Source organism: Rattus norvegicus, chromosome 8, assembly GCF_021556685.1.
Source record: "Rattus norvegicus strain SHRSP/BbbUtx chromosome 8, alternate assembly SHRSP_T2T, whole genome shotgun sequence".
Lineage (NCBI taxonomy): Eukaryota > Metazoa > Chordata > Mammalia > Rodentia > Muridae > Rattus > Rattus norvegicus.
Window position 1 is genome coordinate 121,879,950 of NC_141541.1, and position 27,498 is coordinate 121,907,447.

At 48.9% G+C, this 27,498-nt stretch overlaps 1 protein-coding gene across 1 annotated transcript in view; it reads left to right on the forward strand.

Annotated features, from left to right (window-relative positions):
* The window catches only part of Glb1 (galactosidase, beta 1), a 73,001-nt gene extending 51,220 nt beyond the window's left edge, over positions 1–21,781 (forward strand). Inside the window, 4 exon segments of the mRNA NM_001108192.2 lie at positions 2,027–2,143; positions 5,511–5,642; positions 9,110–9,364; positions 20,769–21,781. Coding sequence (NP_001101662.1) covers positions 2,027–2,143; positions 5,511–5,642; positions 9,110–9,364; positions 20,769–20,972 — 708 coding nt within the window. The 3' untranslated portion in view covers positions 20,973–21,781.
* Positions 21,782–27,498: the final 5,717 nt, after the last annotated feature.

The following is a 27,498-nucleotide window of genomic DNA, read 5'->3' on the forward strand; positions in this document are numbered from 1 at the left end:
GTCTCAAAAAAAAAAAAAAAAGAAAAGAAAAGAAAAACTCAAGGTCATTCTCAGATACGTGGTATTGGGGGCCAACCTGGGCTACAGGCTACATGAGATCCTGTCTCAAAAAAAAAAAAATGTTGGTTTCAATTTTCATTCTTAGAGGCTCTGTTTCCTGCTTTGGGAAGGACTTTGGTGTGCTCTGTTTGTGTGTGCTTCATTTCCTGGCATTTCACTTCCTTGTCTCGCTAGAAGTTTCTCGAAGCTTTTTATTTCACAGGATTTTACCCTGTACACGTTTCATCCAGTTCATTGGCTAGCAGTCACTTTTCCTGCTTCGGGCGTGTATGTTGTGGACTGCTTCTCCCCAGAAAACAGGGCTAAGATCCCAACTAAATGATCCAGTGTGACATAGGAACCAACTGACCCATGGTGTCCCAGCGACACCGTCCCATGCCACACAGGGACAGGAGGACACGTCTCCTCTGCTGTGTCCACATAAAAGGCATTTTGCTGACTCCAGGGAGGGAGGGAGGAATGGTCTAGGAACAATCTGAACTCTTCAAAACCTATTGCTGTCAGTCCGGCTGTGGAGGCCACATCGTGGGAGGCCAAGGCAAGAAGCTGGAGAGCTAGAGGCCAGCCTGGGCTACATAGTAAGCTCCAGGCTAGCCTCTGAAACAGTGCGGACCTTATCTCAGAAAAACATGAGAAAATCTGACACCCAAACTCCAGTGAGATCGTGAACCGGAGACGAGATTGGAAAAGAATTTAAGTGACCGGAGAGATGCTTCAACAGTTAAGATCCCTGGCTGCGGGCTGGGGATTTAGCTCAGTGGTAGAGCGCTTACCTAGGAAGCACAAGGCCCTGGGTTCGGTCCCCAGCTCCAAAAAAAAAAAAAAAAAAAAAGATCCCTAGCTGTTTTTCTAGAGAACCTGGTTTCAGTTCCCTGCACCCGAATGGCAGCTCATGATTGCCTATAACGCTAGTACCAGGCAGTCCAAAGCCTCTGACCTCTGCGGGCACCTGCATTCACGTGCACACACCCTAACATGTGCGAACACAAACATGCTACCCACACACATGCCTAGCATGGCCTGAAGCCCTGCACTTGATCCCCAAAATTACACACAACCAGGCGTGGTTACATGAAGCCCCGGCACTTGAGAGGTGGAGGCAGGAGAGTAAGAAATTCAAGATTATCCCTAATGATGTGGTAGAGTTGAGGTCAGCCTTGGCTACCTGAGTCCTTGTCTTAAAAAAAAAAAATCAATAAATGTTACTCCTGATTTGGTAGGGGAACCCACCCCCCGACTCTCTCTTTCCCTCTTTGCTTTAAAGAGTTTCAGGTTGAGTCTTGTTTTATGCTTAGAGCAGATTCAGCCCATGAACCTGGAGAATGTTTTACTGAGCAAGACTCGGTGCTTGTCTTGTGTTTGGGGCTTTTCCTGGCTTAATTTCTTTTATGTGCATGAGTGCTTCGCCTGCTTGTCTGTAGATTCACCGCCTGTTGTGTGTTCTGCCTGCAAGCCTGGTTTAAATTTATTTATTTATTCATTCATTCATTCATTTTGTTGATGTGTACATGGCTGTGCCCCACAGCGCACATACGAAGGTTAGAGGACAACTTGTGGGAATGGGCTCCCTCCTTCCATCCCGTCAGCCCTGGGGATTGAACTCAGGTCATCAGAATTTGTGGCAAGCACCTTTACCCACCGAGCCATCTCACCAGCTCTTGATTTGTTTTTGTTTTGTTCGGTTGAATGCCAGTGACCTCTGACCTGTAGGTATGATTTCCCTGGGTCACTCTGGGCAGTAACTTAACTCTCGTTCTCCCGGTGTGACAGAGAAGCCCCTTTGTGTTTGAATAGAGAAGCGCCAAGACAGACGGAGTCAGCTTGAGTTTGGCTGTGGGTGGAGGAAGCTTTTCATTCCGTTCGGCTTTCAGAATGTTGCTTTCATCCAGATCCAGGGCAGCCAAGCTCTCTCTCAGCAGCTGAACGTTCAGAGTAACACACTTTTCTCATTTTCCTTTCTCACCAGTATTTTGGGTATGTGCTATACCGAACGACACTTCCTCAAGATTGCAGTAACCCGAAACCCATTTTCTCTTCACCCATAAATGGTGTCCGTGATCGGGCCTACGTCTCTGTGGACGGGGTAAGCATTCTCTTTGAACTCCGCATCTAAGCCTTGACAGCAGGGTGGAGGGTCCTCAACACTTAATAACATCACTTCTCCAGCCTGTGTCCCTGGGCAGTACGTGCCATGGCCCACACGCGGCAGATTCAGGGCTAGTCTCTGACACGCGCACTCTAGAAAACCCTGGGTCTCCTGAGCCTAAGGCCAATGCTGCCCTGACTGAGCTCAGCATGACACCCAGGCCTTCTCTGCTCTTTAGGGACAGCATGCACATCAGCTTGGGACCTGCCACTATACAAAATGTACTGAAGTTAGTGTCTTCCCCTCAATAAGATGTTAGACTCTAAAGGGTTGCTCATGTCAGTTGTACCCAAAGTATGCCAAGGGCTTCGTTTCACAGTAAAATGCAGATATGTTTTTAAACACCCTTCCCAACATCCGGTGTGATGGCACACGCCTGCAATGCCAGCTGTCAGAAGATTGAGGCGGGACAATTGCGAGATTCAGACCAGCCTAACTGTGTGATGGAATCCAGGCTCTATAAAGCAAAAGAGAAAGGTCAGGGAGCCAGAGGCCTCAGGATGGCTCAGCCGGTAAAGGCGCTTGCCGTGTACCTGAGGATGAGTTTGATCCGTGGGAGTGACGTGGTACAAAACAGAGCTGACTCCTGCAAGCCGACCTGTGATACCCTCTCGTGTGCTTCAGTCCCTGGGTGCGCACACACAGCGAAAGAATAACTCAAAAGGTATCTGGCAGTTTGCTCCTCATTGGAACAGTTGTGGGAAAAGCTCTTGAGAACGTTTTCCTAAACAAGCGCATTTTTTTCCCCTAGAAAAGTTTTAGCCTTTGGAGGCTTCGGTTCTGTCTTTAGAAACAGGGTTTCATGCAGCCCAGGTTGGCCTCAGACATGTCTGTTATCCAGTGCCAGCCTTGAACTCCCGGTCTTCTCGCCTCTGCCTCCCAAGTGCTGGGATTACAGTGCACACAGCCACACTCAAGAATAGTTTAAACCAGAAGGTTTTCATTCTAGGCTAGGAAGATAGCTTGCCTTGCAAGTGTAAGGACCTGAGATCACATCACCAGCGCCCATGTAGAACAAACAAGGGGCTGGAGAGATGACTCAGTGGTTAAGGGCAGTGGCTGTTCTTCCAGAGGACCTGGGTTCAAATCCCAGCACCCATGTGGCAGCTGGCAACTGTCTGTAACTCTAGTCCTAGAAGACCCTGTACACTCTTGGCCTCTGAGCACCAGGCACAGACAGAGTACACAGTCATACATTGCAAGGGAAACACTCGTATGCATAAGTTAAATAAAAGAATAAGAAGAAAAAATGTGCGAAAGCACCTATAATCTCAGGGGAGAAAGGGACAAGAGGGTCCTCTGGGAGCCTGGCCAGCCAGCCTAGCCTCCTCAGAGTTCCGAGGGAGTCAGAGGTCTTTTTTTTTTTTTTTTAAAGGGGGGAGTTGGGGATTTAGCTCAGTGGTAGAGCGCTTGCCTAGGAAGCGCAAGGCCCTGGGTTCGATCCCCAGCTCCGAAAAAAAGAACCAAGGAAAAAAAAAAGATTTATTTATTATACATAAGTAAGTACACTGTAGCTGTCTTCAGACACACCAGAAGAGGGCATCAGATCCCATTACAGATGGTTGTGAGCCACCATGTGGTTGCTGGGATTTGAACTCAGGACCTCTGGGAGAGCAGTCAGTGCTCTGAACCAGAGCCATCTCTCCAGCTTGGAGCCAGAGATCTTATCTCAGAAAGGAAGATGGACCATTTCTGAGGAATGACACCTAAAATTGTCGCAGTGGCCTCTACACACATACACATGTACTTTGACCTGAACACACACACACACACATGTGCACATGCACACACACAAAATAAGGGGGGTAGGGCTTTCTTTTACAGCCAACAGATTTAATTTCAGTGGGGACAAGGCCCTGAGAGGTGACACCGTGCTTACCATTTTCCGGCCTTCATTAGCTTGTGTCCTAGTGACTTATGGTCAGTGCAGCCAGTCTGAAAAAATAACCTTTTAAAAAGTTAGGGATGGGGATTGAGCGCCCTAACAGAGCCGTATGTTCTGGCCTCAGCTTGGGGTAGGTGTGGGGCCGAGAACAAATGAACAAACGGACAGACAGACGGACGGGAAGACAGATGGATGGATGAGTGGTTAGGAATTGTCTGGTTGAGAAAATACCTGTTGTTTTCCCTTGTTCTGTTACATAACCTCTGTGGCTGATGTGCCGTAGCCGTTGAGGTGAGCTCTCTCCACCTAACTCTGATTTTATCTATTACCTGATTTTATCATCTGCTCTCTCCTCGTGTTTTAAAGGCTGTTTCTTTGCACCTAACTGTGCAAAGGTGAGGAGCTGTGAGGAGGTGTGGTAATCTTTCTTACAGGGACATTAGCGTATCTTATGTAACTCATTCCTTTAAAAATAGCAGTGTAGGGGTTGGGGATTTAGCTCAGTGGTAGAGCGCTTGCCTAGGAAGCGCAAGGCCCTGGGTTCGGTCCCCAGCTCCGAAAAAAAGAACCAAAAAAAAAAAAAAAATAGCAGTGTAGGAGCTGGAGAGATGGCTCAGTGGTTAGAAACACTGACTGCTCTTCCAGAGGTCCTGAGTTCAAATCCCAGCAACCACATGGTGGCTCACAACCACCTGTAATGGGATCCAATGTCCCCTCTTCTGGTGTGTCTGAAGACAGCTACAGTGTATTCATATATATTAAATAAATAAAGTCTTTTTTAAAAAAATAGAAGTGTAGGAGCCACACCTGCAAGCTGGGCTTATGGGGTGTGAGGCAGGAGAATGAGAAGTTCCGGGGAGGCCCTCACAGTAGAAGCAAAGAATTGACTTCCCAAGTTGTCCTCTGACCTCCAAATACACCATGGCACATGTGCATACACACACACACAAATAAATGTAAAATATATATGTATGTATACATGCACATACACACACACACATATATATGTGTATACACACACACATACACACACACACACACACACACAGAAAGAGATATCAAGGAGAAAAATGCCTGAACCAAGCATGTTGGTCCACACTTATAATCCCAGCATTTATGAGGTGGAGTCAGGAAGGTTTCAAGTTCAAGGCCATCCTGGACTGCATCCCAAGACTTTGTTCCACGTAGAACGGGGTCCCACTCGCTCTAGCACGTTCCCAGAAGAGGAGCGGACCCTGAGCTGCGTACAGCCATCCTCCTCATTTGGAAAGACAGCGATTGTGGGAACTTGGCCTGAGCACATCCAGACTGTCCCTGTAGACCTGATGACGCTTCAGGACAGGAAGAGGGACAGATGAGCTGTGCACACTGCTCTTCTCTGATCTGATACCCCCATTCAGCCTTGGCCTTAACTCACAGGTCCCCCAAGGAATCCTTGATCGAAACCGTATGAACGTTCTGAACATTCGGGGGAAGGCCGGAGCCACGCTAGACATTCTGGTGGAGAACATGGGGCGTGTGAACTATGGCAAGTCCATCAAAGACTTTAAGGTAGGACACCTGTACAAGGGATGATCTGTGCCTGAGTGGTGGAAGGAGTTCTGCTCTGCATGCAACCCACTCACACATTCGTCTCTGTTTCCCGCTTCCATTCATTTATACACAAAGAAATCTAAGAGAGTTTTTCTATTTCTACTAAGGAATATAGTATATATAAATATATAAATATATATATATATATATATATATATATATATCTTCTCCTCTCCTTCCTCCTCCTCCTCTTTATCCTCCTTCTTCCTCTTCTCTTTCAACAAAAGGTCTCCCTGTGTAGTCCTAGCTGTCCTAGAACTCCCTATATAGCCACCAGGCTGGCTTCAAACTCAGAGCTCTACCTGCCTGTGTCTCCCAGGTGCTGGGATTAAAGGTTTGCATCACCACATACTATGTCTATAACTTACCTTTTTAATTTTGTTTGTTCTCTTTGTTGTTGTTGTTTAAGGCAAAGTCTCAAGTGAGTTCTTGAACTCACCATGACTTTGAATTTTCAATCCCTCAGCCTCTACCTCCCAGGTGTTGGGATCCCAACTATCTGCTACCAGCCTGTTTATGCGATGCTGGAGATTGAATTCAGGGCCCCTTGCACACTGGGCAAGCACCCTGCCAGCCGAGCCACATTCCTCAACCCTTAAGAATCGATAAATACTTATATATGCTAGATGTACATATAGCACATATATGATTATATATAATATCAATATATACACAATAGTTAAGAGCTGGGGAAAATACACACATACACACACATATATAATTTTTTTTTTCATTCTAACCAGTCACCACAGACCAGCTGTCACACATCACACCAGTTCCCTTTCGAGGCCCTCACACTTTGCTGAGCCTAAGGAGTGAAGCCCCCTGATGTTTTGCAGCCTAGATGATGAATTCCTTTAAGAGGCTCTTTTCCTCCACAGCCCAGGAGAACCTTGAGCTCTGCAAACAGAACACTTCCCTTGTGCTTGGGTGCAGTCATCCTGTGGGGAGAAACGGAAGCCACTCCACCATGCCCTTCCTCTGCTTTGAAAACCCACCCAGCTCACCAGGGGCTCTCCCTCTCAGGACCTGAGGTGGCCTGCAACCAAGCTGTGTTAGGGAAAGCCTCTTGGGTGCCATTCAGCCACCAGCTGGTTACTTATTCTCTGTCCAGTCCCAGTGTGCTGTTCTGATCAACATTTCTAGATCATTAAGAAGCTTTACGGGGCTGGGGATTTAGCTCAGCGGTAGAGCGCTTACCTAGGAAGCGCAAGGCCCTGGGTTCGGTCCCCAGCTCCGAAAAAAAGAACCAAAAAAAAAAAAAGAAGCTTTACATTTTTTAAAAAAGATTTATTTATTTATTATACATAAGTACACTGTAGCTGTCTTCAGACACTCCAGAAGAGGGCATCAGATCCCATTACAGATGGTTGTGAGCCACCATGTGGGTGCTGGGATTTGAACTCAGGACCTCTGGAAGAGCAGTCAGTGCTCTTAATCACTGAGTCACCTCTCCAGTCCCAAAACTTTACACTTTTAATCTGGGTTTTTGTTTTGTTTAACTTGTTTAAGGAAAAAAAAAATATCGGCTGGAGAGATGGCTCATGAGTGGGAAAGCTCCTCATGTAGAAAGTAGAGAATGGATGAGGTATGGGGACATGCACGTATGCACGCGCGCGCACACACACACTCAAGACTCACACACACACACACACTCACACACACACACTCACACTCACACATGCACACACATATGTACTCGAGAGCATGTGAGCATGCACACTTGTAATCCCAGCCCCTTGTGAGGTCTGGGCTACATAGCAAGATCCTGTCTCAACGAACAAATAAAAAAGCTATTGTGAGACGTTAGGTGAGTTCCCAGAGGCATAGCCCTGCAGTCCAGTGCTTGGGAGGCCAAAGCAGGAAGGTGTAGGCGTGCCAGGCTGGCTTCAGAGCACATGGGCCCTTGTCTCAATAACAACAAACAGAAGTTCGCTATATCGTGATCCTAAGTGTCCGTGTGATGGCTGTAGTCAGGGCTGCCTCAGCCCCTGGCCCCTGCAGGTCAAAGAGGAGAGCTTCTAAACCAATCCTGGTGTCCACTGTGTCATCATTGCCCTTAGAGCCTTTATTCAATCCCACAGATGTCCACACACATGGTCCTCACAGCTGGCCAGATGCTTGGCCACTCTGGGTCAGAGCTTGCTCCTTGGTTGGTGTGAGGGGCAGAGCCACTTCTGCCTGAGCACCCCTTCCCGCCTGACCCCTCGCCATCTGCATCGGGATGATTATTCCTAGATTTCCCTACTAACTCATTCTCCCCTTCCTTGGCATTCTTTTTTTTTTTTTTTTTTTCATTCTAGCAAATTCTGAAGGCAGGGGGTTCAGGCTAGAGCGCTCTCTCTGAGGCACCCACTTCCTGTAGCCCAGACACTAGGGCGACTTTGGCGATTTGTGGTGAAGCTGGAGCATAGGGCGGTACCTCTTTCCAAATGTTGCTGCTGTTGCGGGAGCTGTTAGGGTCAGACAGATCCAGCTGCCTGGAGAGTAGAACCAGATACAGGACACTGAAAAGCAGATTTATCCACGTGGCCACTCTGGGAAGAGAAATAAGTAAGTCCTGTAACACCCCATCCTACTGCACCCCAGTCCATCCTCCGCATCCTAACATGGGGTTCAGGTTTAAATAGAACGCTGGAGGCGCTCTGGCGGTCTTGGTAAAGATGTGCCCCAGCTCCAGTCTCTGCAGCCGGTGTTCTGAGGCGTAGTCAGCACTCGGTGACACCTCTTCCTGGGAGACAGGTCTGGCTGGCTCTCGATGATACCAGGCTTTGTTTGGTCTTTCTTCTCCTAGCACGAGATTTCTAGGAAAATTCCAGTTCCTTGGGTTCCGTTGTCTCAATAGTCTGCCAGCCAGAGGGAGGCGCGTACGTGTCTCTTTAGAATGTCTTCATCCTGGGCTGGAGGCGTGGTTCAGGGGTGAGCGCACTTGTAGAGGATCCAAGTTCAGATGCGAGGACCCACATGGGGCAGCTCGTAACTGCCTGTAACTCCAGCTCCAGGGTATCTTATGTCAAAAGATGCATGCATGCATGTACGCACACACGCCACAAATAAAGATAATTTTTTTTAAACAACAACAAAAAAAGGAGCCAATTGGTAGCAGTGTACTCCGTAAATCCCAGCACTTGGGAGGCTGAGGCAGGCAGACTCTGTGGGTTTGAAACCAATGTAGTCTGCAGAGCGAGTTCCAGGACAGCCAGGGCTACACAGAGAAACTGTCTTGAAAAAACAAGATGGACAGACAGACGGACGGACGGAGTATTTTCATTCCTGCCGAAAGAGTCGATTGGACTGAGCCTCCAGCCAGCCCTGTGTCACCTGCTGTCCACACAGCTGAGCCTCATTTCCTGCTGCAATGGAGGTCAGTGACATCCATGAGTCCCTGCTTCCCCACTGACTGACTCTGTGCCTTCCCTTACCAGGGTTTGATTTCCAACATGACCCTCAACTTCACTGTCCTCACCAACTGGACAATGTTCCCACTGGACACTGAGGCCCTGGCACGCAGCCATCTTGGGAACTGGGAGGCCGCTGATGAGGGTCACCTCGATGGACACTCGACCTTACGTTCTTCAAATTTCACACTCCCCACCTTTTACGTGGGCAACTTCTCCATCCCCTCGGGCATCCCAGACCTGCCGCAGGACACCTTCATCCAGTTTCCCGGATGGGCCAAGGTAGGCGTCTTCTTGAAGAGCCTTTGGGTTCAAGCCTCAAGTGTTTGGTTCTTAGGATCTGAGAAGGAATCAGAAGGCTGCTAGTTAGGTGCTGTGTGATGTGGGGAGGGTTTCCCACTGGGTCACTCACACAGGAACAAGACTGTGGCAGATCTTCAGGGACCCAGTGTCTGGCTTGGTGTCCTCCTCTGCCCCATTTTCTTTGACAACTTTCTTCATTGAATGGCAGCTTCCTCCAGGAAGAGCTGGGGCCTATTTCTTTATTCTTATTACACTCATTTCTTGTGTGCGTTCAAATGTGTGTACACGTGTACCTGCCAAGGCAAGCATGAGGTCAGAGCCATAGAATTAGCTTTCTTCCTCCACCATGTGGGTCCTGGGGATCGAATTCAGGTCATTCAGTTTGTCACACAAGCACCCTCAACCATGGGTCACCTCCCCATCCCCAGGGCCTCTTCAAACGCATGCTTATGAGGGGAACAATTTTTGGTCTACATAGTGTTTCTCGTGGCCCAGGCTGGCCTTGAATTTGCTGTGTAACCAGGAATGACCTTGAGCTTCTGATGCTCCTGACTGCTTCAGGTACACAGCATCAGGCCTGACTGTAGAATGTTCAGTTCTCTTTTTTTTTCTCTCTTTGTGTGTGTGGGGGAACGGGGGGAAGGGACGAGACCCAGGGACAACAGAGCTATGAGGACAGAGAAGAGGGGAGAGAGAAGGACAGAAAGACAGAGAGGAAAGGAGGAAGAGAGAAAGAGAGGTCAGCCAGGAACACATGGAACAGAGAGAGAAAGAAGATGGAGAGAGCGCTGGGGTGCGAGCAGTGTTCTTACGTGCCTGACACACACCTGGCCAGGTGCACGCACGTGGCGGCCGATGATGATGTAAGCTGTTGCTAGGTCGCTGTTGGGTAGAGACTAGCAGAACTGTGTGTAAGCCAACAAAAACGTTTACTTTTCAAATACGACGGCCCGCAGTCTGAAAGAAAATAATGTTCACATCCTATCATCAACAAAGGGCTTCAATCTAGAACGCATAAAGAGTTCTTACCACTTAGTAAGAGGAAGAAATACCAACCGAAAACCATTTAGGGGAGCTGGAGAGATGGCTCAGCAGCTCAGAGCAAGCCCTTGCAGAAGAACAAGGCTTGGTTCCCACTACCCATATGGCACCTCTTCACTGTCTGTGGCTCCAGTCCCAGGGGATCCGTCACCCTTTTCTGACCTCCACAGTGCAGTTTGTGCATGGTGCACAGATGTCGGTGCAGGCATCACCCATACACATACGATAAAAAAGGTCTCGTGGATAGAGAACTTGAATAGCAATTGCACAGAGAAAGTAAGCAAACGGATAATAAATACTTTAAAAATTTTAGTTCCAGGGGGTGGGGGAGGGAGTTGGGGGAATTCTTAGTGACAAATAAATTAATCATTGAAAAGACACAGCTTGAGCAGGGCGGTGGTGGCACTCCTTTAAATCTAGCACTTGGAAGGTAGAGGCAGGCAGCCTCTCTGCGGGTTCAAAGCCAACCTAGTCTACAGAATGAGCTCCAGGACAACTGAGGCTATACAGAGAAACCCTGTCTCGAAAAAGAAAGAGAGAAGAAAAAAAAAACGCAGATTACAAACTGTAATTTTAAAAAACCAGTGTAGTGACACACACTGGCACAACCAGTCTTTGAGAGGTTGGAGGCAGGAGAATCAAAAATTCAAAGTCATCTTCCAGTACGCATAGCGTTGGAAATCAGATAGTAACAAGTCTGGGAGACCGGAGAGAGCAAAGCAGTGTTGATACGCAGGTGTGCAGAACGAGACTCGGGCTTGGAGAAAAGGCAAAAAGGGCCGGGTGCTTCTTGGCTCAAGACAGTAGTTGATAAATATCTGAGGTTTTGAGGCTTCCTTGTCCTCACCTCCCACAGGCCAGAATGACTCCCTGTCCTGTTGGTTTCACTCACCGAGCTTCATCTAATGAATACTTTGGGGCTCACCCCTGCCCCCTTCTCTGATCTTGGGCTCAGCCAGGAGCCGACTCCAGTAATCTTCCGGTTCTCAGAGTTCTGAGATCAGTGCTAACTGCCGGCCGTGGGAGAGGGGTCCGAGACTCCTGCTTGCTCGTGACTGTGATTAACTGTAAGCATACCTCATACTGTAAATGGACCATAGCCATTTATTCCTTACAGTAACAAGTTCCAGGCCGGCCTGGGCTACACGAGAGACTGTCTCAAAACCAAACCAAACCAAACCAAACCAAACAAAAAATCCTAGAACCGTGGGTCCGTTTGACCCTCGCCCATCCCTTCCGCCCCCTGGAAGTGACCATCCTTGGCCTCCTGGCTGATTCATCATGCACCAAGCACAGTGAGGCTTCTGCTATGCATCGGTCACCACCATGTTCTCCCACGTTCAAGCTCCACCTGCCTGGTAAACTTGGACACTCTCTGCCCTGTCCCTGGGGACCTCCTCTCTGACTGCCATCAGTTGGGACTCCTGTTTCCTGGGCTTCCTGTCAGGCTCTGTCCTAACTTCCTGCCCAGTGGTCTCTAGAAGGAAGGCTCAGTCCTTCCTGTCTTCCTCCTCAAAGCCAAAAGCGATCTTCTCACTTTCTCTGCCTGTGGTTCATCAGCCTTTCTTCTCTCTCCCAGCAGAGGCCCTGGGGCCTGAGAACAGACGTGCACCCTGGGTCTTCCCCTGCGGCCTAGCAGGGGACTTTCTGCCTCCTAGGTCACCTTTGGTTTTTCCCCTGCCAAGAAGAACCTAAAGTGAGAGAAGGTGAAGGGCACTGTGGCCGTCAGAGGCGGCTCTTTTTTACCTGTGTGGGCCACCGAGCAAGGCCTTATGCACCGGACCCTCTCCCAGCTACGGTACCATAGGAAGTCCTCTTCTTCCTCCGGTTTAGCACACAGAATCTCTGGCTTTGGCCACCCAGCCTCTTAGACTAGGCCACCCAGGGCATTTCAATAATTGAAAAGAGGAAAGAGACCGGAGTGTGGCTTGATAGAGTGTACTAGTGTATATATGTGTGTATCCATGTATACATATGTATCCATACATATATGTATGTATCCATGTATGTGTTTGCTACATGGGCTCAACCCTGAGTACCACTTACAACTGGGTGGATGGTACTGAGCAGCACCAGAAGGCAGGGAGGAGGATCCTAAATTCAAGATCATCTTCAGCCACATACGGAGTTCAAGGACAGCCTGGGCTCCATGGGACCTTGGGTTGACCTCTGACCTGAATGTATAAACACACTGCAGGAGCCCGTCTGCCTTGGTTTTGTTTTGCTTGTTTGACTTTATTTTACTTGGTTTATTATTACTGTCATGTGTGGGTGATGTGTGTGTATGAGTGTGATCACGGGAATCACAGACAGGTGACATGCGTGTGAGCATGGACACAGGAATCACGGACAGGCGACATGTATGTGTGAGTGTGGATACAGGAATCACAAACAGGTGACATGTATGTGTGAGCGTAGATACAGGAATCACAGACAACTTTTTAGCATCAGTTCCCTTTTTCCACTTTGGATTCTAGGGATCAAACTCAGATCTTGAGGCTTTCACAGCAAGCCCCTTTATTTGCTGAGGCAGCTTGCCTGCCCTACCGTGTTTTCTTAGGAAGTCTTTCCCTGGGACCTGGGGCTTGCAAATTCAGCTGGACTGCTTGACCGGTGGATCCCTTAGAGCCTCTACGTCCCCAGTGCTGGTCTGATAAGCATGCACCAACACACCAGGTTTCTTATGTGGGTTCTGGGGATTGAACTCAGAACCTCAGAACCAAAAGATAAAACTTCACAGATCAAGGTACATCTCCAGCCTCAAGCATTCAGTGTGCCCCAAGGCTTATACAAAAAGGTAGGCAGCTAGGGGAGGGTTGGGGTAGGGGGAGAGACACAGGGTCCACGCACCTTATAGTACAGTCTAGGCTTCTCTAGAGAGTCACGCTTAGATTACTTTACAATGGTGTCTTAGGTTCTTGTTGCTATCATAAAACTCATGGCCAAAGGAAACATGGAAAGGAAAGGCCTCATTTTAATATATTTCAGGTAATAATAGTCTGTCCCTGAGAGAAGTCAGCACAGGAACCTGGAGGCAGGAACTGAAGCAGAGGCCATGGAGGGGAGACAGAATCCCGGCGGTCTCTGGACAGTCAGGGAGATGGCTTCAGCTTCGGTGGAGACATTCTGCCTCCAAAAAAGAGAGTGAAGAGTAATGGAGAGTGCTGGGGTGACAGCTCGGAAGCTAAGAGCTCTTCCGGAGGTCCAGGGTTCTATTCCCAGCTCCGACATCGTGGCTCACAACCATCTGCAACTCTAGTCCCAGGAAATCTGATGCCTTCTTCTAGCCTCCGTGGGCATCAGGCACAAACATGGTGCACAGACATGGATTCAGGCAATGGAATTTAGTAATGATAAGATAGCAGAGGGAGGCACTCAAAGTCAACCTCTGATCTCCATTTACACACAAACAGGCAAATGCCTCCATGTACACCCTCTGTGAACACAGAGAAGCCACCCCTCCCCTGGGTCTCACCGTGTGCTGAGGGACACCTCAGCAGACGATATGGGAGAAGGAGAAGGATTTGACCACATGACACTGAGGCCTGAGCAGTCCTCAGACTGGGTTAATGCTCCATGGACCCTGTCTTCCTCCTCCTTAGAGGCCCCTCCCTCCTGAGGGCCACTTAGCTTTTGTTTCATTTGTTACCAAGGAACTAACTTGATTTCGTGAATGAAATCACTGATAAATTCAGTTCATGAGATAAAAGCACCACTTTTGGTTACTCTGGCTTTTCTTGGGTCGGATGTGGCTTTCTGGTTAAGCAAATGTGCTCAGTGGATTTCGGGGGTCAGGCGTGCCTGCTCCGTCCACACAGGTCAGCACCTGTCTGCACTCTGCACCGACTGACTGTAGACTCTGGGGGAGCCACGTTCGCCAGGGCTCTGATGGTCAGAATGTGTGGGTCCTGTGCGCTGCGTGCGTACGGCGTCCTGCTGTGCTGAGGCAAAGGCATCTCTTCTGTTCATCTCCATCCCAGGTTGAAACAATCGTGGAGACCTCTTTCATTAAAATCACACCAAGCTGTGCTTCGTGGTGTAATCCCAGCGCTCGGGAAGTAGAGGCAGGCAGATGTCTGTCAGTGAGTTCAAAGCCAGCCTGGTCTGTAGAGTGAGTCCAAGACAGCCAGGGCTGTCTCCAAACCCAAACAAGAGGTAGAGGAGGATACAGGAGAAGTTCGAGGTCATGCTCTGCGTGCACATGGAGGTCAGTCTGGAGTACATGAGATTCTGACTCAAAGAAAGTGTGGAGTGTCATAAAAGAGTGTGGGGCTGGAGTTGGATCCGCAGTTAGGAGCACTTTCTGCTCTTGGAGAGAATCTAGCTTTGTCTCGTACCTCACAGCTGCCTGTAACTCCAGTTCCAGGGAATTTGACACCCTTCTCTGACCTGCCTGTGCTCCTGAATGTACATGGTGCACATGAACACACACACACACTGTACACACACACACACACACACACACACACACACACACACACACGGTTCTAGCGTATGCCACCCCACCCAGCCAAATGAATACTTTTAAATGAATTTATAAGAAGGTTAAGGAGGGGCTGGGGATTTGGCTCAGTGGCAGAGCACTTGCCTAGGAAGCGCAAGGCCCTGGGTTCGGTCCCCAGCTCCGAAAAAAAGAACCCCCCCCCCCCAAAAAAAAAAAGAAGGTTAAGGAGCTAGCTCGTTGGTAAAAGTGTTTCCTATGCCTAGCAGAGCCGTAAACAATGTTGCAAACAGTGGCGGTGTTTGCCTGTAGTCTTAGCCTTGGAGACACAGAGAGAGGCAGAACCCTGGGGTGTGCTGGCCAGTTAGCCTGTCCTAACTAACAAGCCCTAGGTACCAGTGAGCATTTCTGTCTCAAAGCACAAGGTGAAAACCCCCGGTCACTCACCATGTTGAGGATTGGCAGACTGTGGCTCTGCTGCTGACCTTACCAGGGTGTGACTGGGTGTCAACTGGCTTTAAGCTGGAAACTAGGTGTCTGTCATCCTGCAAGCCATTCCTACGGTGCCTGGCAAGGGTCGAAGAAAGGGTAGACTCTAGCACATTCCCTTTGCCTGTTTTCCGATGGTGCTAACCCTACAAGGTCATCCTTTAAGTCTAACTTATGCTTTCTACTCATAAACCCTGTGAACCCGGAAACTAGATGGTTGGGCTTCTCCCGGCAAGGTCGTTAACTGCAGTGGGTTCGTTTTGATTTTTAGTACACAGAGTTTATTTTAGTGAGTGTGTGAAAGAGAAGGGGGAGTGGAGACGGAGGGAGGGAGGGGGAGAGAGAGAATGATGATGATGATGATGATGATGATGGTGGTGGTGGTGGTGGTGGTGGTGGTGGTGGTGGTGGTGGTGGTGGTTCACATGTTTGTGTACATATATATGCCCTCATCACAGAACACTGGGACTGTTTCTGATCTTTTATGCTCTCTTTCACCTCTTGGCCCTCAAGTGAGTCATTTTGCCCAACCTTTCATGTCTTTTAAATGCCACGTGTATGAGTGTTTGTCTGCTTGTAGGTATGTGTGTGTACACCACATGCACACAAGGCCCACAGAGGCCAGAAGAGGGCGTCAGATCCCTTGGAGTTACATGCAGTCGTGAGCTGCCCTGTGGGTGCTGGGAGCAAAACCTAGATCCTCTCTAAGAACAGAAGAACTCTTAACTAGCGAGCCACCTTCCAGCCCCGTCCCCTTCTATTGGGGGAGGGGGTCTTTAGAGACGGGGTCTCTCTACATAGCCCTGGCTATTCTGGAGCTCACTCTGAACTCACTTTGTGGACTAGGCTGGCCTTGAACTCGCAGAAATCCACCTGCCTGTGCCTCTCAAGTGCTGAGATTAAAGACACCACACTTGGATTCCCTTCCCTTTTAAAGTTTGAGGAACGTGCGTGTGTGCCTGCATGCCTGCGTGCGTGCCTTTTGCAGCCTGCCTGTGGGTTTGAGAGCTCCCAGACTTCTTCTTTCTCTGAGCCTTGGGTATTTGTCAGGGGAATAGGAAGTCACCCCAGATGCTTCCTAAATACAGGGAGAACTCAGAGCTGCTTCATTGATTATAGTAAGACCTGGGTAAGTGTAATTCACACAGTCTGCAGATAGCCATGGGGTTCGGGGAGAAAGGAAAGCTTGTCCCCTTGCTTATTTCAGGGGATCCGCATACAGTCGTACCTCTAAGGGCGCCCCTTGACGATTTACCTTATAAAGTCAAGCTTTCGCTCAACCTCACAGCACAGTGTGACGAGTTAGGGGTGAGAGCATTTTAACCTTGAGAACGGACCTCCGTGTTCCCCGATCCCCCCCCCCCCCCCCCGCACCCATATCTCCTCTCAGTGTAGTCTATTATCTCGTTTGTGTTGTCTTTGTGTTTTTTAGACAGGGCCTCACTATGCTGGCTGTCCTGGAGCTTGCTCTGTAGACCAGGCTGATGTTGAACTTAGAAATCTACCTGTCTCTTCCTCCCGAGTGCTGGGACTAAAGGGATGAGCCACCATGCTCAACCTACATTCACGTTTAAGGGAACATCTGAATGTCTTAGAACAGCATTGAGGGCGGGGGATGGTGTCACATTGGGAGGCAGAGGCACGTAAATAACTGTGTTCCAGGCCAGCCTGTCTACTGAGACCCTGTCTCAAACAAAGCAAAAGACAGTACTGGAAGTTTAACTCCAGGGTCTGGAGAGATGGCTCAGAGGTTAGGTGCACTGGACACTCTTCCTAGAGGTCCCAAATTCAATTCCCAGCACAACCACATAACAGCACACAACCATAGCTCTCCTCCCAGGGGATCTGACACCCTCACACAGACACACATGCAATGAGCATCAAGTAAAAATAAATTTAAGAAAGAAAGAAAGCTTCGCTGTAAATTCTGGGAAGAATGACTATGTCCAGGTAAGTTAAGGCAGACGCACGCTCACTGAAAAGTAGGTCAGGTACTTACAGGAACTTCCTCATTGCTGTCACCTCAGTGTTAATAGCAAAGGGCAGGAGTGTGGGCCGGGGTCAAGATGGTCAGAGATAGTCAGCTTCTGCCCTGGACTGTAGAAGCTGGGACTGCCATGGGACACCCCCAGCCCCTGCAGCCACCTCATTAGCATAAACCTTTCCATTTACCAAGAATAATTTACCAAGAATAATTTCAGCATATATTTTTCTTCTTGGTCTTCGGTAGCAGAGTTTCGCACTGTGGCCTAGACCAGCCAAATGTACTAAACGAGAGTTCTTTACTGAGCTACACTCTCGGCTCTTTCAGCATTAATTTTACTTACTATTTAGTTAGCTGGTTAGTTAATAGTTACTCGGTTCAGTTTCTCAACACAGGGTTTCTCTTTGTAGCTGGACAGCCAGGGCTATGTAGAGAAACCCTGTTTCAATAAATAAATAATAAGTAGGTTAATAAAAATAAAACTAGGGGTTGGGGATTTAGCTCAGTGGTAGAGTGCTTGCCTAGGAAGTGCAAGGCCCTGGGTTCGGTCCCCAGCTCCGAAAAAAAGAACCAAAAAAAAAAATAATAATAAAACTAAATAAAGTCTTTAAAACTTTTAACCGGAAGTCTAGCGTGGTTACTTAAAACCCCAGCACTACAGACTCAGAGGCCTGAGGCTCACTGCAAATTCAAGGTCAGCATGTCTATGTAGCAAGTTCCAAGCCAGCTAGGGTACTGGTAAAAACCAAACAAGAACTATGAGCCAGTGAGGCTCATGCCTTTAATCCCAGCACTTGGGAGGCAGAGGCAGACTGATTGATCCTCTGAGTTTGAGACTAGCCTGGACTACAGGGCAAGTTCCGGGACAGCCAGGGCTACACAGAAACCTTGTCCTGGGGGAAAGAATACAAACAAATGAAAACAATTAGAAAGTCAAAAACAATGTTGTTGACCGCACAAAGCTAGAAACACCCGAGGACCTGTTTTCAGTAGCAAAGGGGTAAATAGCCGGTGGGATTTTTCCCAGCAAATATAGCGTCATGGTAGCCTGCATGGGCCTTGCTTTAATCCCTATCATGGAAGACAAGGTGAGGAGGAGGGGATAATGTGTTAGTCAGGCACATGCCTGTAATCGCAGTGTACAAGAGACCGAGGTAGAAGGATTGTGAATTTGAGGTTATCCTGGGCTACAAACCCACCCTGTCCCTAAAAATATTTGGTATATTCGTACCCTTGAGTGCCGTGCGATATTTAAAACAATAGTGCATATGTACACTGATTTGTGTATGTGTGTGAGTGTATGTGATGTGTGTCTGTGTATGTGTGTCATGCTCCTGTGTCACAGGGGAGGAGGTCAGAGGAGTAGAGGTGTCCTACTCAGGTCTCTTTTTTTTTTTTTTTTTTTTTTTTTTGGTTCTTTTTTTTCGGAGCTGGGGACCGAACCCAGGGCCTTGCGCTTCCTAGGCAAGCGCTCTACCACTGAGCTAAATCCCCAACCCCCCTACTCAGGTCTCTTACTGAACCTGCAGCTAGGCCAGAGACCAGCAAGCTCCAGTGATCTTCGATCTCTGTCTCCCACAACACTGGCATCAGAGGCATGGGAAGGACCGACCGCGCCTGGCTCTCTTATGTGGGTGCTGGGGATTTGAACTTGTGTCCTCATGCTTGCCCACGCATGGCTCTCACCCACCGAGCCATCCTCCCAGCCCATCTATGTACACTTACACATAGGTAAAAATTAGTCAAAACTAATGCAGGGCAACTGAAATCAGGAGCTGGTCTTACGACCGTGAAAACAGGATTCTGGCAGAGATGGCGCTGATAAAGCCGGGGTGAAACTATTATGGTTTGTGCCTTTTAGGACGGAGGGAGATAACGGATCCCTTGTGAAAACAAGAACTAAAGTAGTTCTGAGAACCTCGAAACTGTCGCCCTTTTCTAAATGACTTAGTCCAACAGACAGGCAGTTGTGAGTCGCTGACCTCCTTCTGTGAGTGCTCAAGGCTTGCAGCTTTGTCTCGGTGTACGCAGCGCCCACACTGAGCCAGCAGCGCAGCCCACCTCCTCCCCACTCCCTGCACCAGGCACTGGGCCGACCACCAGAAATGTGCTGCGTCCCAGGCTGGCCTCAAATTCATAACCGTCCTCTGCCGCCACAGCCTCCCAAGGGCTGAACTTACCCACCTCACACACCCTTGCTTTCATCTTGAGTTGCGTTGGGAACCGTTCTCAGACCGTATAGACTCTGTGTGTTGCCATCGACCCTGGGCTGGGAGAACTTAAATGGAGACCTGCCTGAGGTCGGACAGCTAGCAGGGGGACAAGAATAAGATGGGACACCAGGGAAGACGTTTAGGTGGACCGGAATAAAGCCAAGGGAAGCCTTATTATCCCTGCAGTCTCAGCCCTTTGGACGCAGAGACAGGAGGATTACCTGAACTAGACCACTCAGGCCAGTTTTTGCTATACAGAAAGACTGTGCAAATATTAATAGTTCATTTTAAAAATGAGCAGGAGGGATCACCACGAGTACCACGCTCCTTCCTTCTCTCCATTCTCGTCCCTTCTGTCCTCTCCCTCTGTCCCTTCCCTCCTCCTCCAGATCCTCTGTTTACCTCTGGCTGTGTGACCCCAGCCCCCACCCTCCCTGACTTTTCAACAGAATGTTCCCTCTTTTCTGCTGCCCCCTCGAACCCTGTTTGTGTCTGTTCCGGAAGCAACTTCCCCGCTCACGGGAGTTATCTCCACAGCTTCTAAGACTCTGAAAACCTTGTCTTCCAAGTAGACGCGCCATCCTCCCTCAGAGGAGAGCTATGAGCGCCACATGCCCAACAGCAATGTGGACACTGCTGAGTAGCCCTCTGCTCCCATCCCCTTCCTGGCCCACTGCTGTGGCTTAAGCTCACTGCACTGCCCAGGCTGCCTTCCAACACAGACCAGTCCCCCCTCCGGTAGCCTCCAGGGCTGAGGTTACAGCACCTGCTCCACACGCCCTCACATTCCTGCTGGGTTGTTTGGGGAAACGGTTCTTAGACTGCGTGCAGACTTTGTGCACACTAGACAGCATGGCCGGACCCTGCCTCTCTCTGTAGGGCAGCAGAGAGAGCAGGGAGACTCTCCCGCTGAAGGGTGTGGGCAGCCGTGGCAGAGAGGGCCGGGGTACAGACGGGCAGTATCTGGGAGCCAGGATAGATCACAGAATGTGGTGAGGTGTGCCTCCCAAGCTGTAGCTTCTGGAATCTGAGGCTCCACGTGCATTTCTCCTGCAGCAAGGATTGGCATTTGGAGAACGCTCTAGTGTCCTTCCCACCCATTTCCCACCTAACACGAGATACTGGGATGCTGGACTCATGGGCCGTCTCTTGCCTCTCTGGTACTAGTGATCTTCAGCTGATGATCTCTCCTCTCTCTCTCTCCTTTCTCTTCAGGGCCAAGTATGGATCAATGGCTTTAACCTCGGGCGATACTGGCCCACAAAGGGCCCACAAATGACCTTGTTTGTGCCAAGGAACATCCTGACCACTTCAGCCCCAAACAACATCACAGTGCTAGAACTGGAGTCGTCACCCTGCAGTAATGGGACCCTAGAGCTATGTACAGTAGAGTTTGTTGACACTCCGGTTATTGGCTGACCTCAGTGGCCATTTTCCAGGCCAGTCTGGTCAAGACTCAGGGCTGACCCGCCTGCGACGACTGATCCTCTGGGCACACAACCCTACTCTTGCTACGTGGACCACCCTTATGGTACAGAATTGTGGAATGTGTGTATCCTGCTGGTGACTGCAGCCCTGCCTTGCCTGACCACCCACCCTCGTGGCCACCAGGAAGGCTGAAGAGAGTGGATACCATAGGAATACACAGCTGGTGTGCCGAGTTGGAACAAAACTTGAATAATGTCCCTTATTCTGACTTGAAATAATCATGTCTTTCTGATGAATAAAATTTGAATGCAAGCTGTGGTCTTCCTGTCATTAGTGTATCAGGCAGGTATTAAACTCTGAGGTCTGACTTAAATCTCAACTAGACTTGAGTGGGCTGGGTGAAGCCACTTCACTAGCTTGAGATTCAAAGTGGGTAGGAGAGAGTGCTGGTTTAGGCTAGCAGAGGGCTTCGTTTTTGATCCCGGTTTGACTGTTTCTGAATCTCTGTGATATCTACGAGGTGAGACATCTCCAGTTACAAACCACCTAAGAGATTAACAGTTGCTCAAAGTAGGTGCTGCGGTCTCTCTTTACAGTTAAGTAGAAGTGTGTGTGTGTGTGTGTGTGTGTGTGTGTGTGTGTGTGTGTGTGTGTTCATGTATGTATGGAGATGCATGTGTATTTACATGTATTTGTGCAGGTCAAAGGCCCATCTTTGGCCCATTTCTCAGGACTGCCTTAGTGTCTAGGAACATACGGAATGTATAAAATGTAATTCTGCTTATGTTTGAGACGCTGTCCCCCCCAAAAAAAAAAAAAAAGTGTTAATGTGAAGCTGGGCTCTAGCTAAGTTGGTAAAAAAAAAAAAAAAAGCTACCATGCAAGCAGCACTGGGTTCTGTTCCTGGCAGTACATAAAACCAGGCGTGATATTACACCCATTAACACTATTCAAGAAGTGAAACGAGAGAACTGAAGTCCAAGTTTACCCTCAGCTACACAGTGGGATCCAGACCTCAGGCTCTACGTAACCCTGTCTCATTAATAGAATTAATATGCTTGTATCTGAGTGGTAAACATTTTGGGTAGTTGGTCACATTTTCTAACCTACACTTTAAATTCGGAGAGAGTGTATTTATACACACTAGAAGCTTTGAACCCTTCTGTTTCCCTCTCCCACGGGAGCACTGGGGTTCCACTCATGCGCACTACTATATTAAGCTTTGACATGGCTTCCAGAGGTCCAGACCCACGTCCTCATGCATGCATGGTGCCTTTATCCACCAAGCCACCACCACAGCTTGCTTTTGTTTACTTATTTATGGATATGCTACTCTATTTGCATGTCTGTCTGTATGACGGAAGAGGGCATCAGATCCCAATATCGATGGTTGTGAGCCACCATGTGGGCTCTGGGAATTGAACTCAGGACCTCTGGAAGAGCAGCCAGTGCTCTTAACCGCTGAGCCATCTCTCCAGGCCTGTTTTATTCTTTGAAACAAGGTCCCAAAGCTGCCCTTGAGTTCATCATGTAGCCAAGGATAACCTTTAATTTCTGATCCTTTAACCCTCACTTCTTTTTTTCTTTTTCTTTTTTTTTTCCCAGAGCTGGGGACCGAACCCAGGGCCTTGCGTTTGCTAGGCAAGCGCTCTACCGATGAGCTAAATCCCCAACCCCCAGCCCTCACTTCTTACAAACATGCACCACCACACCATCCTTAGACTCTGTTGGGAAGGGAAGCCAGGGCTTCGTGCATGTTGGATGTTTGACTGACAGAGCTCCAACCCCAGGCCTTTTCTCCATTGTCTAGTGTCATTTTCTGTTTGTCAGTCTGTCCATCTTTGTTTCTCAGTAATTCCAGTTTATTTAAAATGAAATTGCTTTGCCCTTAATCTCCTGTCAAGTGACAGGGACAGCAGATGATCTCCCCCGGTCTTTATTTCTTCTATGAAAAATAAAAGGTCATTTTATTACTTCCTGGTCACTGTGAGTGATCTGTCTAAGCTGTGGTACAATGCTACATGTGGGCTGCAGGAATGCAAGGTGACTGTCCAGAGGGTGGGAGGGAACATGGTGGCTCTAGGTGACAGTGTTCCAACCCCTGAGAGTCAGAGCTTCTCCTCAGCTTCCCTTGGCCCTCTGGCTGTCTGGAAACTTGCATCTGGAAACTGTGTTCCTGGCTGTTCTGGTGTTCACTCTACAGATCAGGCTGGCCTCCTGAGTGCTGGGATTAAAGGCGTGAGCAGCCATGCTCACCACATGGCTCAGCTGATGGAGTGTTTGCCTAGTATGTGTAGGGCCCTGGGTTCCACCCCCTCACCGAAGAAACAAGGTCTGGTCAAGGGCACGTGTGATCCTAGCACTCTGAAGTGGAGGCTGGAAGGTTGGAAGCTCAAGATCCTAGCAAGGTCTGGGTCAGGATAAAAGTGATGATGCTAACAGTTCAGACTTTTGGAAAGTCATGCTAGCCTCCCCCTCCCTCTCGCTTACATGCCTTGGTCTCCTCAAGTGTGGGAACCACTTAGTGGGCTTTTTCAATTAGAAGCAATCCAGCCAAGCACCTGCATAAAGCATGTTGTATGTTGTTCTAGTTTTTTTGTTTCTGCTGCTCTGTGAACACCCTGGCCAAAAAAAGAAAAAAAAAGCTTCAGGGAGAAAGGACTTGTTCTCCTCACAATCTCACTGGTACAGAACATAGCAGGAGCTTGAAGCTACTCGTGTATCCCACAGTCAAAAGCAGAGTGATGAGTACAAGAGCTCGATCGCTTGCTTGCTTGCTCATGCTTAGCTCAAGTTGGACTCACTGTGCTGTTTGAGGCCCCCTGCCCAGGGAATGGTGCCACCCACAGTGGGCTGAGTCTCCCCATAGCAATTACTTAAGACAGTCCACCATAGTTATGCCCAAAGGCCAACTCTCTGAGACTCTCCTCTGGTGGCTCTACACTGTGTCTAGGTGACAAAGCTAGACACCACACACATATTCATTGACTCTCCCCCATTGTGTCTCTACCCAAGCTGGGAAGCCTAAGGGATGGGGAAAGTGATGCCACCCAAGATGGTTCTCTGCGTCCCTCTGTGTTCAGTTCAGCAACATGGTGCTACCCAGCCACTGTGTTAGGCTCAGGCTATTAAGCAAATAAACCTGTCTGTGATGAGCCATGAGATGAACCAAGGACGGGAGGCTGAGGAAGGGTTGCATCCAAAGGGATCCTCTAGCCATGACCTGGGAGTACGGTGGACACTCAGCCTGGAGAAAAGGCTACAGGCCCCCAGTGGTGTGAGCACAGGTGAGCTGGTCCAGTCCCTCACCTGGGGAACACAGTGGAGCTGGCCCTGGTGGCATGGGCTCTGGAGAGCTGGTGGACTGACAAACTCAGCTACCATCGAGGTCCAGATCCAGGTCTTTGACTTGGCCCACCCCAACATCTACCCACCTGTGAGCTCCTAGAAACCATGACGGGGCCAGTACAGATCGAAAGCTGTAGGATCTCCATGACACAGGGCAACAATAGGATAACTAAGAGGAGTCCCAGTGAGGATCCAGGGTTAATGTTGCAGCAGCAGCCACAGGCCTCGAACCAGATCAATGACTCCTTGCAAGTAAAGCTGTCTAGGCAAAAGGGTGTACTGTGTGACACCCTGGTGACAGACGGCAGCTTCCCACAGTGGTGGGGAGGTTGCAAGGGCAGAGGGCAGGTATGGAGGGACAGGGAGATGAGAGGGATTGGGGTGCATGATGTGAAATTCACACACACACACACACACACACACACACACACACACACAAATCAATAAAAAGTTTTTTTAAAAAAAGATTCCAGGGGTTGGGGATTTGGCTCAGTGGTAGAGCGCTTGCCTAGCAAGTGCAAGGCCCTGGGTTCGGTCCCCAGCTCCGAAAAAAAAAGAAAAGAAAAAAAAAAAAAAGATTCCAGACCCGGGATTGGCCTCTAGGGCTACAGTCTGTGCCTCTTCCGGGTTCTGGTTCCTTAAAACCACTGCACTCTTGTTCTCCAGCAGCAGGAGTGACTCTGGCTCCAATGCCATGATTTTGCATGCCCCCTCCCCTGGTCTGCCGCTTTGATGGTGTTTGTTACTGTATAACACGGCAGTGCAGCCAACTGGATGTGACAACTAAACTAATCTCCTGTTTTTGAAACAGGGTCTCATGTAGCCCAGGCTGGCCTCAAGTTCACTATGTAGCAGAGGATGACATTCAACTTTGAATGCCCCTGACTTTCCTCCCCAGAGGCTGAATGACAGGTGTGATCGACCATGATTAGTTTAGTGCAGTGTTGGGAATCGAACCCAGTGCTTTCATGCATGCTAGGCAAACTGTCTACCACAGCCAACAGGTAAAATGGCCAGCCCAAGAGGGGCTCTTTTTTTTTTGTTTGTTTGTTTGTTTTTGTTTTTTTGTTTTGAGGCACAGTCTCTTTTCTACATAGCCTTGGCTGTCCTGGAACTCCCAGAGAAATCTTCCTCTGCTTTTAACCGTGACTCTGAGTGCTGGGATTAAAGGCTGGTACCATCACACCAGGCAATCGTGGCTATTTTTTTTTAAAGATTTATTTATTTCATGTATATGAGTACACTGTCGCTGTCTTCAGACTCACCAGAAGAGAACATCAGATCCCATTACAGATGGTTGTGAGCCACCATGTGGTTGCTGGGAATTGAACTCGGGACCTCTGGAAGAGCCGTCAGTGCTCTTAACCGCTGAGCCATCTCTCCAGCCCCCAATCGTGGCTATTTTAAAAAACTGTTAATAGTACCCAGCAGCAATCATTTTGTCTGTCTGTCCATTTCACAAGAATGTTCACACTCTGAAACTGCACAGTTTTGGTCCAGCCCCATCAGCAAAGTACAGGGCTTGATCATACCAGCTTTGCCTGGCCTGTATTTAATATCAAGGTCTCCTTGGGCCATTTCAGCTTGCCTTGGCCCCTGACAAACACACCAGATGGAAGGAGGAGGGCTAGAGGCCTTGAGCACAGGCTAGGAATGTACCCTGTGAGTCCCACACCAGCCTGTGCACCGTGCGTGTGAGAAGCTTGGTCTCTGTTTCTTATCTGCTGGTGAGATCTTTCACTCAGAGCTGACGGTCCACTCAGGTGCCATCCAACCTTGCCCCTCCCTTCTGCTTTGAATTTCACTAAGAGACTTTGCGTCTGGAAGTTTTGTGATGTCTGTCCTGTCCCCGTTCCTGTGGACCCTGTAATTATTGGCTGTTGGAAGGAATTAATGCTGAAGGGTTTGGGTCTTACTCGGGAGCCCGTGTGATGGCACAGGCTTTTAATTCCAACACTTGGGAATCAAAGGCAGGAGGATTAGAAGTTCAGGGTCATCCCTAGCTACAAAGGAAGTTTAAGGCCACCCTGGGCTACATTGTGATTTCTTGCCTCAGAAATGAATAAATAAAACAGGGGGGGAGTGCTCACACCTGTGATCCCAGCACTGGGGAGGCCAAAGCAAGAAGGTTCCTACCCTTTCCTGTGATGTACAGTTCCTGCATTCCTAATACTTGGTGGCCCATAGTAGGTCCTCAGTCAATGCCTACTAGCTGGGTAAGTAAGTGCCTGCATGCCTGTGTGTCTGCATCACACTGAGGGCATAGGGTCCCTATGAGGACACCAGCCCCTCAGGTGTGTCTGAGCCACCTGTTTTATTCATTCATCTTCTTGAAAGATCCAAGATTTCATTTAAAAAAAAAAAAAAAACCAACGTCAATGTTTTTAAGACCTTCCCACAGAGGGCTTGCTTTCCTGTTGTTTCTTCTGGCTAGACAGTCTCTGTTCTTCCAAACAAATTCAGTCCAAGAAAGACAGAGCCATCCTACACAGGCTTGTACAATATCATGACTCAAATGTGGAGTGGCGTGTCTTGAGTTCCACAAACCCTCAACCACACTGGGCCCTGTTAACATCCAGAAGTCTTGAATTTGTAGAGTCCATCTGCCCTGAGCCTGTACAAACACAATAAACACAATATACTGAATAGGAGATGCTGGTTTTGTTCCCTTTTTCTCTGGTGTGTGTGTGTGTGTATGTGTGTGTGTGTGTGTGATGTAGCCCAGGCTAACCTTAAACTCACTGCTGTAGTCAAGGATGCCCTTGAACTTCTGGTTCTGAATCTATTCCAAAGTTCTAGAATTGTAAGTGGACACACACCGTGTATCACATGGCCAATTCTATGAATCCCAGGGTCTCATGCATGCCAGGCAAGCGCTCTACCAACAAGCTCCATTTCCAGCCCAATACCTCAGGCTTTAGAAGTTCTCCCTCCCCAGAGCCTGCCCCACATGTGGCCCATACATATACAGCCACCCAATTAGACAAGATGGATGAAGCAAAGAAGTGCAGACCGACAGGAGCCGGATGTAGATCGCTCCTGAGAGACACAGCCAGAATACAGCAAATACGTAGGCGAATGCCAGCAGCAAACCACTGAACTGAGAATAGGTCCCCCGTTGAAGGAATCAGAGAAAGAACTGGAAGAGCTTGAAGGGGCTCGAGACCCC